The sequence below is a fragment of the Molossus molossus genome, unplaced genomic scaffold, assembly GCF_014108415.1.
Source record: "Molossus molossus isolate mMolMol1 unplaced genomic scaffold, mMolMol1.p scaffold_m16_p_17, whole genome shotgun sequence".
In the NCBI taxonomy this organism is placed as follows: domain Eukaryota; kingdom Metazoa; phylum Chordata; class Mammalia; order Chiroptera; family Molossidae; genus Molossus; species Molossus molossus.
The window spans coordinates 3,850,848-3,862,850 of record NW_023425352.1 but is presented as its reverse complement, the minus strand read 5'-3'; the positions used below and the strand labels follow the sequence as shown (position 1 = coordinate 3,862,850).

At 56.7% G+C, this 12,003-nt stretch overlaps 1 protein-coding gene across 1 annotated transcript in view; it reads left to right on the top strand.

The window, feature by feature from the left end:
* The window catches only part of ADAM12 (ADAM metallopeptidase domain 12), a 257,254-nt gene that overhangs the window by 217,656 nt on the left and 27,595 nt on the right, over window positions 1-12,003 (top strand). The window contains exons 15-17 of the mRNA XM_036265907.1: window positions 7,757-7,865; window positions 7,967-8,165; window positions 10,697-10,774. Of these exons, the coding sequence (XP_036121800.1) occupies window positions 7,757-7,865; window positions 7,967-8,165; window positions 10,697-10,774 (386 nt within the window). The remainder of the gene's footprint in view (window positions 1-7,756; window positions 7,866-7,966; window positions 8,166-10,696; window positions 10,775-12,003) is intronic.

Sequence of the window (12,003 nt, the reverse complement as noted above, 5' to 3'; positions counted from 1 at the left end):
TGCTGGGTTCACCATGGGACGTCACTGCACCCCGACTAAACATCCCCGGCATCAGGGGTGCTCAGAGGTCCTGCTGCCACAGGCGTGGGGACCGGGTTCGGAGAGCCACCTCAGGCTGGTGACTAGTCCACCTGGCCACCGCCTTGACAGAGGCTCCTTCCGAGCCAGCCTGGCGGCTCCATTGCCCAGTTCGGGGCGCTGGATGGGTCTCCTGTGGCCGCTGCAACGATTACCACCCACTTAGTGGCTTGTGACACACACTCGTCATCCTCTAGTGCTGGGGTCAGAAGTCCCAACATCACATGTGGGCAGGGCCGGCGCCTTCTGGAGGCCCGGGGGAGAACCCACGACCTTGCCTTCTCCAGGGTCAGCGTCTCCTTGGTGTGTGGCCTCTGCCTCCATCCCCACGGCCAGCAGCACGGCCTTGTCACACTGTCCCTCTCTGACCTCTGCTTCTGTCCTCATGCCCCCTTCTCCAGCTCTGACCCCCTGCCTCCCTCTGGAGCAGCGGTTCTCAACCTGTGGGTCGTGACCCCTTTGGGGGTCGAACGACCCTTTCACAGGGGTCTCCTAAGACCATCGGAAAACACTTATTTCCGATGGCAATTCACAACAGTAGCAAAATTACAGTGATGAAGTAGCAACGAGAATAATTTTTTGGTTGGGGGTCCCCACAACATGAGGAACTGGATTTAAGGGTCGCAGCATCAGGAAGGTGGAGAACCACTGCCCTAGAGGGACCCTGTGATTACACTGGATCCACCCAAATCACCGGGCAGCTCCCCCGGGCTCCACTCCTTAATCCCGTCTTCAGAGCCCTTTTGACAGTGAGGTTCCAGGAGTTAGACTCGGACCTCCCGGGGCGGGGCTGTTTCCTGCCCGCCACAGGCATGAAATGGGCCACTTCCTGGCAAGGTGACCTTCAGCAGGTTACTCCACCTTGTTGTGAAGTGGGGATAGACTGCGCCTCCCCCTTGGGTGTCGTCTCGTCCTGACACGGTGGCTGTTTTATGTAAGAGACGTAAATAACGCAGGCTAGGTGCGCGGGGCGCGCACTGGAGCTGTACCTCAGATGGGACTGTTTGCAGGAGCCCGAGGACGAGCGAGCCTGAGCCTCGGGGCCTGGGCTGTGGTGCGTGGGGTGGAGGAGACGAGCCTGGCCCGGGGGGGCGGGGGTGCAGCGTCACAGATAGGGGTGCCCTCGAGTTGTCGTTTGCCGGGGTAGACAGGAAGGCTGATCCTGCACACGGAACAGCAGGGGCCAGGCTCAGGGGGCCCGGGGGGCCGCTCTGCTCGCCGGGAGTTTGGGCTGTGACCTGCAGGGTCCTTGTCTGTGGCCCCACCCTCTCGTTTTTTCAACGTGCATCACTGTCCTGCTGCGGTAAGATGCTGACTCAAGAGCCCAGGCTCTGCCAGGGTGACACATTCCCACAGTCCCTGTGCCCGCCCGCCGGGACCCAGGGAGCTCGCGGCCAGGCCGGGCCCCGGGCCAGCTGGACGCCGGGCTGAGGGCCTCATGCTGTGTCACAGTGGCCGTTAAAATCTGCTTTCAGGATTCAAAACAGGAAAACTTGTCGGGGATGCATTTGCAGTGCCTCATTTCCCCTCCACTCGCAAATGCTCTCAACTCTAGGAGTCCCCGAGTCCTCGCTCCACGGGCCCAGGACATTTGCCCTCAGGTGACCCGGCCAAGTCACTGACTCATCCGGGATTCTCCGGTTCCACTCGGGAAGTCGCTTCCTCTCCGGCTCTGGCTGCCCAAACACGGAGCGGACGAAGCCCTTCCTGCAGCTCGCCGGGCCCTTTTGACCGGGCTTGTCCGAATCCAGCGTGCTGTTTCAATAAAATTGCCCTGCTCCCAAACCTGCCTGCAGATAGGATGACGAAGAAATTCAGAACATGTGCCTGCACCTCCTCACTGGCAACGTGGCGCACTCTTAGAACACCTTCAGAGATTCGAGTTCACTTGTTTTTCAGTTTATTAATGTTGATGATGATCTTGCTGGGCAGGGGTTGAATTTTGTTTTTCCTCACTGCTTTTGCTCTTGTAACTTAAGACTTTGTATCTTTGTTGTTGTTGTTATTAATCCTCACCCGAGGATATTTTTCTATTGATTTTTAAATTGGGAGAGAGGGAGGAGGGGAGAGAGAAGCATCCATGTAAGAGAGAAACATCCATGGTTGCCTCTTGCACATGCCCCAGCTGGGGCCTGGAATCGAACCTGAGACTCTTCAGTCCACGGGCCGACGCTCCAACCACTGGGCCACACCAGCCAGGGCGAGACTTTGTATCTTGATGTCAAGCACACAAATGCTGCCAGCAGTTGAGACTGTGACTCGCGCTTAGCTGTCTTTGTCCAGCTTCGTCCTCACAGCTGCAGAGATTTCCCGTCGATGCCGCACGACCCGTATTCCTTCGGTAGGGCAGCCGGACATTTCTCTCCAGGCAGAACGTGTCCTTTTGCCCCTGATGTTTATCTGAGCCCCTGACATGGTTACTGAAAACATCCCTTGGAAATTCATGGTCCCGCTAACTACATGTCCACGGCCACAGACGGTCTGCCCAAGAAGGCCTGACATACATCCGCGTTATCCACTTTGTCCCTCCCTGGAGTCCAGCGTCACCTGATCACGGGGTGTGAGCCAGCCGGGCGGCTTCTACGGGCTGCTGAACGGTGTTCACCTGTGAGGACCATTCCAGGGAGTTCTGCTGCTCGTGACACACCTGGGCGGCACTGTTAGGCACCCGCATCGAGTGGGAGGGTGACAGATGGGACGAGAAACGTGTCTCAGGAGTCAGGACAGTGTCCCTTCGGTCCATTGTGTGCGGAGGAGATGGTACAGCTTGTCCGTTTGGGCTAGTTTTCCGAGGAGTGCAGAGGTCAGTTTGGGCAAGAGAGACGGAGAGAACGAGACGGCGTCCGGCTGTTTACCAAAGGCCTGTGGGTGGACGCTGGTGACGGGTTAGCGGAAGGGTGACGGGGAGGAAGGAGCTGATCTGACCGAGAACTGCATCTGCTTCATGGAGTCACTTTAGGGGAAGTTCAAATCCAGTCAAGTGTGGGCTTCGTTCAAGATGTCACCGTGTCTTCTTCAAAAGACAGGCTGACGTTGGGAACTTCCAAACGACAATCACAAGTAGAAGTCACGCCGCTGCGAAGATAAAACTGGCGATTAAAATCCGCCCCTTCGGATGTAATTATGAAATACAGCGGGATGTCAGAATTCCCTCTGAAAGGCTAAATGTCAGCCTTTGAAAATGGCACAACGGCTACGTGTTCTACCACGAAGAATTCAGAGGCTGGAAACGGATGCACTAGACAAGCAGTAAGGAAACGTGTCTTTTTTTTTTTTTTTGGCAAGAGACAGACACGAAGCCTCTTGTCTTCATGGAAACATGGAAATGCAGCCGGAACCAGATCGGCGCCTGGCCACGGCCTACGGGTGGATAGACGTCATGGACGCTTTCTCCTTTGGGTTAAACGTTTTACTCATGCAATCCCCTTTGGCAGGAACATTTATCTCAACAAGCTTGCTGCTTCTCCTGGGTTGGGGGTATCGTCCCCCAAGAGCAGGTCAGGAGTTCCCAGCCTGGCAGCAGCCGCTGGGCTGGCAGCGGACCGCCATCCCCTTCACGGGTGAACCGTACTGTGCTCCAGGGTGTGATCAACCGTCAGCAGAGAATCTCAGGTACCAGCTGTAGAGTACGGTTACCCATCATCCCAAGCACGGTGTCTCCTCTTGAGACCCACCTGCTGGGTCACAAGCGGGCGTGTGGCTTGTCTCCACGCTGTCCCAATAAGCGGAGTCATCCAGTGGGTGTCGCTGGACCGTTCTGTCGAAATACACTTTCGTCTCGAACTCGCTGTCCTGGTGCGGTGGGTGCCCATGCACCCCAGTCCCCCCCGGGTGCTGGAAGTGTGCGGGGATGAAAACCACGTCCTGGCCGGAGCTGGGGTGCAGGGCGCTGTGGGACGTGTTCAGGTCTGCGTCCCCACTTCAGCCTCTGCATCATCAGGACAACACTGCCCTCATCGTTTAAGCTCAGGCAGCTGTGACTCCCAGCTCCTACCTGCCCCTGGACGACATGCAGAAGGATTCGGCCTGCCAGGACCTCCTCCTCCTAGGAGCCCACCCAGGACTCAGCCTGAGCCCCCAGGAGGACCAGGAGGGCACCCTTCCGGGAGAACCTCCCCTGCTCGTCCGCCGCTCCCTGAAGGGGCCGTAAGTGAGGCCTCCACTTTGGAATTGATCCGCCTCCTGTCTCAGGGAAACGCCAGGTGGCCGCTAACACACAGAAGCCCCGTGAATGACTCTGCGAACCCCATCCGCTATCGTAACCCGTCAGCAGGTCCCGGACCCCCACGACGCTCACGGATCTGTCTCTGGGTTTGTGTCTTCACATCCATTTCTTATTCTGATGTTCTCACGGAGAACCACCTCCGCTCCCCAGGTCAGTACTGGGTCCCCGGAATGAGAATCTCCTGTTCGCAAGGGTTCTCGCGTTGCCTGAACTCGGAGGGCATGACCCCTGCTCTTCACAGCGGCCCAGTGTTTGCCTTTCCGTGACCTTGTAGCTTTGCCCCTAAATCAGCGAGGTCATTCTTCACCTGATGTAAGTGGTAAGTGAAAATCCGGAGTCACCGGAAATGTACACCAGGAGACAGTGTCCACCGGACCAAGATGCTTTCTTCCCCGAAGGCGTGGTCGGCTTCCTCCAGGAGGCCCTAGACGTGGCGTGCGCTCCCCAGAAGGCTTTTCCCGTGGCTTGTCACTCTCTCGTCTCGGTTCCCCGTGGCTTGACACTCTCTCGTCTCGGTTCCCCGTGGCTTGTCACTCTCTCGTCTTGGAATCCCAAGAGACAAAAGCAAGTGTCAGTATGAGGAGGGGACAGCCGTACAGGAGCATGAGAGGAGGGGCTGGCCCCTCGGGAAGGGGTGACAGCTGCCCGGGGCTCCCACCCCGGGCTCCAGAAGTGAGGTTCCAAGGAACACACGGTCGGTCATGTGGCAGCGTTGACCCCGTCACGTGACCTGGGGCGGGGAGCCCTCTGATTGGCCAGACTTGAATCTTACACTCATCCCTTTGGGGTTGGGGAGGGAAAGTTGCCCCACCTGGACCATATAAATGGATTTCCCCCAAGAAGAGGGGTTTGTTCCTAGGGAGAGGGACATGGGGGGGGAGTGTCAGTGACGTGAACCCTTGAACAGACGGCGTCTCCTGTGCCCCAACGCGGCTTCACGTGCTGCTGCTCCGGCCGCCAGCAGACACCCGCCCACGCACAGGCCCGGCCACGAGAGGGGCGCCGGGAAGGGCAGTGCGAGCCCGCTCGACCTCCCGCTGGGAGCTCCAGCCCCACGAGGGGGCCCGGGACCCTGCCTGGCCCCGTCCTATAGCCTGAACTCGGAGCTGGGGCTCCAGGACGCGCTGTGTGCAGGATCGAGTCTCAGCTGCTTATATATTTCTAAAGTGAGTTTTGTTCGTTTTAAACTGCTTGGCCTTTGAACGTTCGTGTAAGTTTCTCAGGCCAGCTTGGAGAGTCCAGGGTAGGACGTGCCAGGCCCCTGGGCGAGCGTGGGCATTGCACGCAGAGTTCTGCCACACTCTCCACCTCCCGCCACTCACCCCGAAATAAAGGCGTCAGTCTGGAGCTTCGGGGAAGGTTGTCCGTCCCTCAGAGGGGGCCCCTGACAGCCTCTACAGCAGCGGCCCCTGGACCCGCTGACTCTGGTGTTCCCCTCGGAGGACGCCCCCCACGCTTCAGAGGCGTGTGTTCATTTGCTGGTTTTCTGTTGTTTCTTGCAATTTCAAGGCAAGCAGGTCTGCCCCTATCGGCCACCGCTGCACCCTGCCCCGTCCCCAGCACTGTTGCCCATGTCCATGGTTATGCATATAAGTTCTGTGGTTTCTCTCTTCCCTCCCCCCGTGGCCCCCTCTTCTGAGGTTTGTCAGTCTGTACCCTACTTCTATGTCTCTGGGTCTATTTTGTTCGTCAGTTTGTTTTGTTCATTATATTCCACAAATGAGTGAGATCATGTGGTATTTGTCTTTCTCTGATTGGCTTGTTTCACTTAGGATAATTCTCTCCAGGTCCCTCCAGGTCATCTCAAAGGATAAGAGATCTTTCTTTCTTACAGCTGCATAGTGTTCCATTTTGTGTGTGATTGAAGTCTGCAGTGTGCCGGGAGGATGGGAGGAAGGCTGGGAAGGAAGAAGGAGGGAGGGAGGGAGGGAGGGAGGGAAGGAAGGAAGGAAGGAAGGAAGGAAGGAAGGAAGGAAGGAAGGAAGGAAGGAAGGAAGGAGAGACAAAGCCAGACAGGCAAGCAGTGGACACACAGGTCCTCAGGAACACGCAAACAGCCCTGAGTTCCTGGTATTCTGGGCGCCGTGATCAATGGGATCCAGGTACTTACATCAAAGTCCTATCAAACAGGCTTCACTTAAGTACAAAGTGCAGGCTCAACACTGAGCCTCCTCCTCCCCGCCCCTCCCCCCCCCCCGTGAGCAGATGGACAAGGGTCAAAGGGCGGGACGTGGGAGAAGCAGACCCGCCACAGCACAGGCCAGCGGACCGTGCCGCGGCCACACCGCGCCCACGTGACAGCGAAAGGGACGTGGGCCGAACAGCGGCGACCTCGCCCCTTTCCCTGAATTGTGTCCGGGGTGGGCGATACCTTGAACGGGAGTCTGGGGAGGGGAGGCCTCTCTACATGCTTAAGAAACGGAGATGGAGCGTGAGAGGCAGGCCTCAGAGGCGAGCCCCGCCGACCGGGCTGTTTCGGGGTTTTGTTGGGTTGGTCTGTCTGTCCGCGTCTTTGTTCTAATGAGATGCTGATCGCGTCTGCGCGGAGCTGGTGGAGAGGAGTCGGCGGGTTGAAGAGCGATGGGCACTTGCAGTGACAACGACACCGTGCGGGTCTCCAGCAGACAGCTGTCTGACATAGTCCAGGGACCTGGGGAGGCCAGCGGAGCCTCCCAGAGCGGGGAGGCGAGAAAGACACGGGCAGAGCTGGGGTCTGGGCTGGTGGCCTCCTGGCAGCCGGACGTGGTGTGAGAGGGACTGCCCAGCGGATGCCCTGTGGGACAGAAGGCAGGGCCGAGGCCGCACGGCAGGGCATAGCGGAGGGTGAAGAACGTGGACCACTTTCCTGAATGTCTCACGCCGTCTCGACAGGTATCACCGCACGTAGGATCGCGAGCCCTCCAAAGCCTTGGCATCGCAAACCCACTTACGAGCGCTCTCGGTTCCTGGCTGGAAGATGTGCTAGAAATGGCCACTTCCTGGGCCCTCTGGCTCCCGTGCCCGCCCTGCTGGGCACGGTCTGGCTGTGCAAAAGGGCTGTGGGGTTTGTGTCTCCAGGGCCTCCTAGGGGAACCTCTGCCCTCGAACGGAGGGAGCTTTCTGGGGCTGGGAAGGTCGTGTAAGATCTCTGCACCACCACCCCCCCCCCACACACACACACACATAGCCATTGCTCTGCAGAAGCTTCTAGAGCTTGCGTTGGCTCACCAGACCCGCTGGGATATTGTCGGGGGACAATGCAGCAGCCCTTCCATGCAGCAGCCACCTCCTTTTCTGTGTGCCCTGGGTCTGACCCCACAGCCAGGCCTCGTCCCCAGGGTCATGACGTGGGTGCTTGGCCGTGGGACATGGGGGGGCATGTCCTCTGAGCCCGAACCCGAAAGTCCAGTGCTGTTCAAGGGAAAAGACGAAACGACTTGCAGGGGTGACCGTGCCACTTTGCTTCTGCTTCAGGTGCTAAACCTGCCCCTGGGATCTGCTTTGAGAGGGTCAACTCTGCAGGCGACCCGTACGGCAACTGTGGCAAAGACTCCAAGAGCTCCTACACCAAATGCGAGGCGAGGTAGGGAGTCCGGTCCTCCCGGGTCACTCTGAACGCCCCACGTGGCTGAGGGCCGGTGCAAACCTCCCCTCTCGGGGGACTGTCTGTTCTTGCCCTTCCAGAGATGCTAAATGTGGGAAAATCCAGTGTCAAGGAGGTGCCAGCCGGCCAGTCATTGGTACCAATGCCGTCTCCATAGAAACGAATATCCCACTGCAGGAAGGAGGCCGCATCCTGTGCCGCGGGACCCACGTGTACTTGGGCGATGACTTGCCGGACCCGGGGCTGGTGCTGGCCGGCACCAAGTGTGCGGAGGGGAAGGTAAGACCCAGAGATGTGATGCTCACTTGCATCGTGAATGTGAGTCTGGAACGGGGGCCCCTGACAAACGTCTCATCCGACAGCCGAGTCACGAGGTTGGTTTGTTTTCCTAAATCCCCTCCTTCTCAGAACTTGGTCTCTGGAATCCAGTTCTTTGTGCCTAGAAGAAAAAGTCAGTAAATCCTGGATTTACTGGATCCTGGCCGACCACTAAGATGCAGATTTGGGAAAATCAAGCTTGTTTCCGGGGCCCTGTAGTGTTAATAAGTCCTTTCTACGCCCCGGGGGTCGTGGGGGTTGCCAGCCCGGAAGCTACTCGGGAAGGAAACTCAGTGGCTGTTGTGACGTTTTGGGAAGTGGCCTGGGTTCGGCTCAGAGACCTCGGGGTCTTGTTCTCAGCTGGACAGAGGAATGGAAGGTCAGGTGTGTTTGCAGAGGCCCGGAGGAGGGGAGAGATGAGGCAGGGTGCTCTCTGAAGGCCCAACGAGAGTTCTTTGGAAACCAGAGAGGAAGGTAGACTGAGATATCTTAGGGTTAAGAAATAAAGCAAAAAAAAAAAAAAAACATTTTTAAAGAAATTGAGATGTCCACCTTTTTTGGCCACATTGATTTTTCTCCCCAGACCTTCTCATCAGACTAAATAATAACAAGTTACTAAACTATTCTAGGACCTGAGTCACCCCCATGGCTTTTTCAGGACCCCACTTTCACAGGGACTATGAGATTGCTCGTGACCGTGGAGGTCACCGAGCAGACGAACAATTGTCTCCTTCAGCAGAACTCCCGGGGCAGAAAGTCCCTCCACTCCTCCCCCCGTGTCTCCTACACCCCACACCCCAAATTGTCCTTGGGGAACTAACGTGCTGCATGAAGCCCGCCGGCCGTCTCCGTAACCACGCACATCAGCTGCTGCATGTTCAGGCCTCACAGTAGAATGTCACCCGTTTTTAAAACTGGAATCGGAGCAGCTGGGCCAGGTGCGTGCAGAGACCGAAATTCCAGGGACTCGGCGTGTCAATGAGTTTTTCCTCCACGCGCAATGTTACCTGTGTTTGAGCCCCGCTTCTGCAGAACGCGGGGTTCTCTGAAAGACGTCTTCAGCCTGGTCCGTGGGTCCGGAGGGGCGCGGCACCGAGATCCTGACTGGGTCCCCGTGTGCTCACTGCAATCTCAGACACCTGCTTTCACCAGCCGGAACCGGACGGTCGCCTTGACCAGGTCACCGCCAGCCTTAGAGTTCGTTGCGCATGTCTCACACAAGCAACTGGGGTCTGATGGTGAACTTCCCCTAGGAAGGCTCTACGCGGTTAAAAATGCTTCTGCCATCGATAAATGGGGCTCTCCTCCCTTTGACTCCGCTGCATTATAGCATCTGCTGGGAGATCGAGGGCCTGACCCCTTGAGTCTGGAGTATGTTACCCACCTTTGAAATGAACGTAAACTCTCCCAACTAGCCTGGTGTCATTCAGCAAAGGGTGTTCGGTGAAGGTTTGATTAAGTATCAGGGGACGTGTTTTCCTCTGCTGAGCACACTGTGTGGTTCATTCACCTCATCCGCGAGAGCCCGTCACTCAGCTTTTGGGAAAAGCTCCCCATATTTCGCTATCTCCCTTAAAAGATTCGGGTCCCTGTATTCTTGGACTCTGAGTCGACACCGGCCCCAGGGTAAGGACTTGTCCATTTCACCCTCTCGTATCTTTTTTTTTTCTTTCTTTATTGATTTTAGAGAGAGAGGTAGGGAGAGAGAGAGAGAGAAACATCGATGTGCCCTGGCCGGTTTGGCTCAGTGGTTAGAGCGTCGGCCTATGGTCCAGAGAGACCCGGGTTCGGTTCCTGCTAAGGGCACGTACCTCGGTTGCAGTTTGTCCCCAGCCCTGGTTGGATCATGTGGTTGGCAACCACTCGATGTGTCCCTTTCACATCGATGTTTCTCTCTCTCTCTCTCTCCCCCTCCCGCTCTATCTGAACAAAAAATGGAAAAATGTCCTTGGGTGAGGATAAAAAAAAGGAAGAAACATCAATGAGAGAGAATATTGAATGGTCGCCTCCTGCACGCCCCCCACTGGGGATCAGGCCCATGACCTGGGCATGTGCCCTGACCGGGAATTGAACTGGCGACCTCTTGGTGCATGATGGGTCGGTGCTCAACCACTGAGCCACACCAGCCGGGGTATCTTGTATCTTTTAATGGAGAAAAAAATGCTGCAACATGTAGATGTGATTCCAAGCTCTAAAAGAAACCATGAGAAAATCAGCATTATTTGGGGATTGGCCAAAACCACGGAAAAGACCACGAAAATATGAAAACTCCACAGTGTTCTCATTGATCTGAGCCCTGAAACGCGCTGTTTGGACACAGGCATCGGGACCCATGTCCGAGTCTCGTGAAAAACGTTTCATTCTGCTGCGTCCGCGTTTAAGGATGGATCGCCTTCCTCACACTTACCTTTGCTTTCTCGTTTTCAACACGCGTGTGCGTGTGCGTGTGCGTGTGCAGAAGTACTGAGACGTTTGCTGTTCTCCTCCTGCAGATCTGTCTCAATCGTCGGTGCCAAAACATCAGTGTGTTCGGGGTTCACGAGTGTGCAGTCCAGTGCCACAACAGGGGGGTGAGTAGCCCGGACGCGCCTCCCGGCCCCGAGCGGGTCGGACGCTAGCTCCTCCTCGGTCACGGTCCCCGCCGTCCGTAGCTTTTTAAAAATACAGCAGCGTCTCCTCGATATTTCCTTCCCACGACATTCGTTGTCCTCGACCTCCACACAGCACCCCGAACGTGATTGGTATTGAACGAAAATTCAGGTCGAGCAGTGACTTTCAAAGTAACATTCCGTGACTTTTTTTTTTTAAAGGACTTTGTCATCTTCAAAGTAATCGTAAAACTAACCATCCGTCATGAACAGCTTTGCTATAACGTTTCAAACAGCCGTTCCTTTGCCCACCAAGATTGGGAATGTGGGTCCGAACTGAAAAACCTCGAAAAGGGATTAAGACAAAGAAGACAGAACACCGCCCACATGTGCTTAAATCCCATTACAGTGGGTCTCCACCAAACAAGGCTGGTGTTTTAGTTCTGAGAACCTCTAGGGGAGAAGGGGACTCTGAGTGTTTACAATGGAATTGCTTTTTTACCTGATGGGCTTAGTTATGTCCAGTGGAACCTTATTAATGTCGATTTGCTGGGCTAGCGGTTCAGGGGTTTGCCTGAAACCCTTTCTGCAGAAATCACGCTCCCACTTCTGGTTTTGAAACTTGCAGGCACTTGCCAGTGATTCTCACACACAGTTTCGGGGCTTCACGAGACTACTGTCGCACTGTCCCCATAGAGGCTGACAGCCACCTCCGCGGGGCACAGCTGTCAACAGGAAGTGGGATCTTTGTCTGTCGCTGGGAAGATGACCTGGCGCGGCGGTACTGTCTGTACTGCTGAAGCGGCCCAGGATAAGTGGGGTCAGCGACCTGTCCGAGGTTATTTGACCAATTAACAGCAATGCTGGGTCAGGGACCCCGACTTCTCACTTCCCAGCACCCCCGGGGCCCCCTCCACACATTGGAGAGGGAAGGCCCACGTTCTCCGGGCAGATGGAGCAGCCAGGACTTAGCAGCAAGTAACCTGACCGCAGTCCTTCCCGAGCGAGCCGACGCGCCCCCGCCAGCGCCCCCGGTGGGGTGTCAGGGCCACGGTCTCCCTGCCGCCAGCCGCACAGGGTACCTGACTGCAGGCCGCGCTCCGCGGTGTGGGCAGCGCAGGGCCTGGGCCTGGGGATGGGACGGCGGCAGCATCGTTGAGGACACAGGCGGGACACCCCGATTCGGCAGTGCCACCCGGTGATCAGCTCTG